This window comes from Corythoichthys intestinalis, unplaced genomic scaffold, assembly GCF_030265065.1.
Source record: "Corythoichthys intestinalis isolate RoL2023-P3 unplaced genomic scaffold, ASM3026506v1 HiC_scaffold_28, whole genome shotgun sequence".
Taxonomy (NCBI): domain Eukaryota; kingdom Metazoa; phylum Chordata; class Actinopteri; order Syngnathiformes; family Syngnathidae; genus Corythoichthys; species Corythoichthys intestinalis.
The window spans coordinates 411,446-417,445 of record NW_026651597.1 but is presented as its reverse complement, the minus strand read 5'-3'; the positions used below and the strand labels follow the sequence as shown (position 1 = coordinate 417,445).

Sequence of the window (6,000 nt, the reverse complement as noted above, 5' to 3'; positions counted from 1 at the left end):
TTATTTGTCAGCCCAAAACCCTCTAAGTATATCTTAAATGCATCTTACCGGATATAAAATGACTACTACATAGTCTGTGGTGATTTTTTGGTGCCCAGTTTTCACGTCGAATTGCAGCCGTCCATTTCGCTCTCCTCTTTGGATCCCTCGGAATACAGTAAAACTTCAAGTCTCTCCTTCCATCTTCTCTGTTAGTGCAACCAACAGCCACACACGCCTTCACCATTTTGATTATTAATGTTAAGGAGCAGAAAAACACGCCGTAAATAGGAGGAATGTACATAGCCGTAACAGGTTAACACTATGTTTTGACGGACAATTGGGCGGTACCATTCAGGAGAGCGGAGTTGTGACGTCACGTGGGTAGGGTCTATAGACAGGCGGGCTGCAGCCAGACCCCTCGGAATTTTAGCAAGCCCTGTCCTCCGTCGGACATTTAATAGACTCTACCCACCGACGTCACAAAACCACGTGCTCGCTGTATGGTTCCGCCCACTTGTCCGTCATTTTGTCTCTGTATTAGCATTGGTTTCAATTGATCGAGGAATTTAAAATGCATTTCATGGAAGACCCGGTGCTTTCTGATGCCGTAAACTCACTGGATGTGTTGCATAAAAGGCGTTATGTGGAAAAGCTTTGTTCTATACAGTCGCCAGATCCATATTTGATGCCCAAATCGATGTTTTTCGACCCACTGTCTTCGCCCTGTCTGCCTGACATCTGCTACGCTGATATTATCTTGTCCACACAAAATCAGCCTATTCTCACGAAAATTTGAAAAACTTCAAGAGCTTGGAGGCTTATAAATACTTCGTTGCTGGTTGGGTGAAACAGGTCCTCGTCCACGAAAATTCGGCAGGAATGTATCTTGTGCTTGGAAAGGTGAGTTACGAAATTTTCAATTCAAAATCTTTTGTTATTGCTAACATCCACTGTCAAGTCTAATGTATTTCATGTCGTTTGTCAATGGAGTTAAGGCTTTTAATGTTTATATGGTTTAGCGATAGCACTCTCACTACATACATATGTGTATGTTGTCGGCGATTAGCCTAGCAATGATCTTAATTGTGGTTATTTGTCAGCCCAAAACCCTCTAAGTATATCTTAAATGCATCTTGACGTGACGTCACGTGGGTAGGGTCTATAGGCAAGGACTCTCACGATTGGGTAGTGATACAGCATACTCGAATCATACTTGGTTTTTGTGTGTGTTTTGTTTGTTTGTTTTTAAAGCATATGCGTTGCTATTCGAGCAATACAATTATACTTTATATTTGTGGTACAATAAGCGAAGACAAACTCAAATTCGTTGCCAGGAACTAATTTCCTATACCCGTGTTCCTCTTCGGTCTCTTCACATTGAAGAACTGTTTTGTTTTCGCTTTATTACTTCCGTACTAAAGATGTTTCCATTTTTTGACTCTCGAACTTTAAATGTTGCCCTTTGATTCCTGAATTTTTAACACAATGGGTGAGAAGGAGCTCGCTGCGTTCAGGGAGCGCTGGAAACGGGAATTGTGGTGTCAAAAAGTGGAGCGGCGGCTCGGTCACTCTTCGTCCTCCAGTTCCAGGAGCGAAAATAGTGACGCGAGTCCAGGTAAAAGTGAGGGAAAATCCGAGAACGCTAGTGGCGTGGAAGAGCCTGGCTACGTTTCCATCGCCAGGGGCTTGTTGGGCGGCAGAACTAGCCCCCTTTTGGAACGACTAGAGGAAGAGAGGATCAAAAGGAAGAAGAAATATCGAGACGATACCGATTGCTACAGGGAGTCCCTGAGGTACCCTCAGAAAAAAGTCGAGAAAGATGAGCAGCTGGTAGATCAACTCATTGTAGACCTGGTATGGGGACACTAATTACTACACTACATACTACAAACCGGATTCGGTTGAAGTTGGGAAATTGTGTAAAATGTAAATAAAAACAAAATACAACAATTTGACAATCCTTCTCAACCCATATTTAATTGAATACACTACACAGACGACATATTTAATGTTCAAATTGATAAACTCGATTGTTTTTTGCCAAATAATAATTAACTTAGAATTTCATGGCTGCAACACGTCCAGTAGAAGTTGAGAAAGGTGGCAAAAAATACTGAGAAAGCTGAGAAAAGCTCATCAAACACCTATTTGGAACATCCCACATGTGATCAGGCTAATTGGGAACAGGTGGGTACCATAAAAGGAGCCTCCCCAAACATGCTCAGTCATTCACAAGCAAGGATGGGGCGAGGTTCAACACTTTGTCTACAACTGCATAAGAAAATAGTTGAACAGTTTAAGAACAACATTTCTCAAAGCAAAATGGCAAGGAATTTAGGGATTTCAACATCTATTGTCCATAATATCAAAAGGTTCAGAGAATCTGGTAAAATAAATGCACGTAAGCGTCACGGCCGGAAACCAAGACTGCATGACCGTGACCTTCGATCCCTCAGATGGCAATGCCTTAAAAACCGACATGAGTGTGTAAAGGATATCACCAAATGTGCTCAGGAAAACTTCAGAAAACCACTGTCAGTAAATACAGTTCGTCACTACATCAGTAAGTGCGGGTTAAAACTATACCATGTAAAGCAAAAGCCGTTTATGAACAACATCCAGAAACGCTGCCGGGTTCTCTGGGCCCGAGCTCATGTATAATGGACTGATGCACAATGGAAAAGTGTTTTGTGGTCTGATGAGTCCACTTTTCAAATTGTTTTTGGAAACACTGGACGTCGTGTCCTCCGGACCAAAGAGGAAGCGGACCATCCGGACTGTTATCAACGCAAAGTTCAAAAGCCAGCATCTGTGATGGTATGAGGGTGCATTAGTCATGGGTGACTTACATTTCTGTGAAGGCAACATAAATGCTGAGAAGTACATACAGATTTTGGAGCAAAATATGCTGCCATCCAGGCGACGTCTTTTTCATGGACGCCGCTGCCTATTTCAACTAGATAATGCCAAGCCACATTCTGCACGTGTTACAACAGCGTGGCTTCGAAGTAATAGAGTCCAGGTTCTCCTCTGGCCCGCTCGGTGTCCAGACCTGTCTCCCATTGAAAATGTGTGGCGCATTATGAAGCGTAAAATACGACAGAAGACCCCTGACTATTGAACAGCTGAAGCGGTTCATCAAGCAAGAATGGGAAAGAATTCCACATGAAAAGCTAACAGAATTAGTCTCCTCTCTTTCAAAACGTTTATTGAGTGTTATTAAAAGGAAAGGTGATGTAACGAAGTGGTAAACATGCCCTGTCCCAACTTCTACTGCACGTGTTGCAGCCATGAAATTCTAAGTGAATTATTATTTGAAAAATAAAGTTTATGAGTTTGAGCATTAAATATGTTGTCTTTGTAGTGTATTCAATTGAATATAGGTTGAAAAGGACTTTCAAATCATTGTATTTTGTTTTTACATTTTACAGTTTCCCAACTTCAACCGAATCGGGTTTGTACAATACTGCCTCCTCAATCCTCGCAGTCGGACATCCGGGCATTAATGGCGTCACCAGCCACAACAAAGCGTCGCCATATTGAAATGGGGGCAAAACACGATTCACTAGCAGTTGCTCTGTCGTGCATTGTAGTACAAACGCGTTGAACTTTTGTCTTATTTGCGGTATTTTTTTCCGTCGGAATGACTAAAAGTTGCTGTGTTGCGGGTTGTAACGCATGGAAGAGTTCGAAGCCACATTTGAAGTTCTTCATTCTTCCTCGTGAGAAGAAAAGGACGAGCAATTGGCTGAAAGCAATCAATCGAGGAACAGTAAAAGAAGACGGTTCCGTGGACCAGACAAATTTACGTTTGCAGCCGACATTTTATCAGTGGTGAGTAAACTTTAATCGTTTTTTTTTTTTTTTTTTTTGCCCAACTTAGCTGCTAGGATTCAATATGGCAGTGGTTATCATTACCGGAAGCGACAACTCGCAAAGCGTTATTTTTATTTTGCCGTGAACTGCTCTGATCGGTCAATTGGTATATTATTGGCCTGGTGGGAATTGGTTATTTTACCGTGACGTGTTTACGGCTAAATAACGCTTTGGAAGCGGATTACCGGTTACGGCAGAAATAATCACTCCGTATATACTACCAGTTTTCTTAGTTCCACACAGTACATATTCCACGTAATTGATAAAGGTCAACTTACTGCGTGACTTTGAGGTAGTTGTTGATGTTTCTGAACTCCACTGCAGGCAGTTCCTTTGGATTGTTTATCCAGCTATCAGCTGCGACTTTGTATGGGCAGATTTGCAGGCCCATACACGCTAATTTTAAGTTGTATCGCCTCCTCGATAATAATTAGTCATGTTCAAGACCTTTTTATGAAAAAAAGACTCAAAACACAGCTGAAATATATGAATTTACCTGTGCGTGCCCCCCTCTCGAAATGGCGACACGTTGCTATGCGAGATGACGTCATCGTGACATCCCGCCGACTGCGACAATACGTATGTTTACTTATTTTTTTATTTGTATTTTTTTTAATGCAGAATGAGGCCAATGACATCCCTTTTTTTGACATGGAGTTGCCGTATGAATTGGCCCTGAAAATATTCCAATACCTCAACCACACAGATCTTGGCCGATGTGCACAGGTAAGCAGTGGTGGATTAAGTACAGGTAGTCCCCGAGTTACGGACTAGTTTTGTTCCTACGCTGGCAATTTAACCTGAACTTCCGCTTATGTCGGAATTAACTCTTTAAGTACCCATAAATACCCACTAAACCTCAAAATAACTGGCATTAATGGCTCATTATTAATTTAACTCATTAATAACTTATTAATTTGATTAATTAATTAATAACTTATTAATTTAATTAACTCAAAATAACTGTGTATTATTTGTCATATTAATAAAGTAAAAAAATAAGCCACAGTGCTTATTATCAATGCTGGTGGATGGTGAAAAAGGTACACATAGTATGCCGGCTTGCTCACAAGTGGAAACACAAGAGTTCTTGTTTCACTAGCCACGTTTACATGCTGACGTTTATTCATACCGATTCAAATCATTCCGAATGGAAATTTCACATCAGCTGTTTACATGTCACTTCATCTATTCCGATCCAGCGTTTACATGTGTCTGCCTTTATTTAGAAAGGACGTTTGACAACTGCCGTCTGACATGCGCAGATTAATCAAAACAAAGCGTCACGTTGCAAAACATGGAGATCGATCGTCAGATCAGCTGCTGTTTTAACTTTTCGAGTGGAAACAAAACTTCAGAATGACACGCCGTTCATTTAAAAAGTTGTGTGGGTGCGCTGTGCGTGTGCTTGGAAGCCATGTTGCAAGTGACGTTACTTACGTCACCACGTCAGTACGGAGCATGTGCAGAAAGAACGCAACCAGACACCATTCCGCTTCCCTGTTTACATGATATAATTTTACTTCTAATCGGTTTGGGAAAAGGAATATTCCACCCCTGTGAATCGGAATGAAATTCCATTCGGTTTGGGCCTGTTCATTCCGAATGAGGTGTTTATATGGAACACATTTATTCGGTTTGAACAAATATTCCGATTGTAATTGGAATATTTGGCTCCATGTAAACGTGGCAACTGATGTTTACTGTAGTTTTACTTTAAAACCACAGACACACTGTAGAACACTTTGGCCTGCTTGTGAAAAAACAGGTAAATTAGAGCTTGATTTCAACAACTTAGGCTAGGTTCATACCGCAGGTCTTACTGCACAAATCAGTTTTTTTTGTCATATCTGGTTTTTTGGTGTGCCCGTTCAGACTAAGCTTGAGAACGATAAACCGATACGACCGGATATCCGGTTTTACAGGTGAGAGATACAGCTGTATCGATAGTAAAGTTACCATTCGACAGTAATTAGCCATTAAATATTCAATGAACCGATAGTAGAGATAGAATTCGGCTATCGCGAGCACAAGAATCGGCTTCTAATGCCTAGTTCAATCCATTGCTTAATATGATAATAATTTAGCTTTTACCTCACATGCTGCACTTGTGTCATTCACCACACAGCGCACTTAGATTGT

The 6,000-nt window shown here is 41.2% G+C and overlaps 1 protein-coding gene across 2 annotated transcripts in view; it reads left to right on the top strand.

Moving 5' to 3' along the window:
- The first annotated feature begins 1,204 nt into the window (after positions 1 to 1,204).
- LOC130911344 (F-box/WD repeat-containing protein 8-like) overlaps positions 1,205 to 6,000 on the top strand; it is a 68,795-nt gene continuing 63,999 nt past the window's right edge. For both annotated transcript variants that reach the window (XM_057829230.1, XM_057829229.1), the window contains exons 1-2: positions 1,205 to 1,836; positions 4,480 to 4,584. In XM_057829230.1, coding sequence (XP_057685213.1) covers positions 1,468 to 1,836; positions 4,480 to 4,584 — 474 coding nt within the window. In that variant the 5' untranslated portion in view covers positions 1,205 to 1,467. The remainder of the gene's footprint in view (positions 1,837 to 4,479; positions 4,585 to 6,000) is intronic.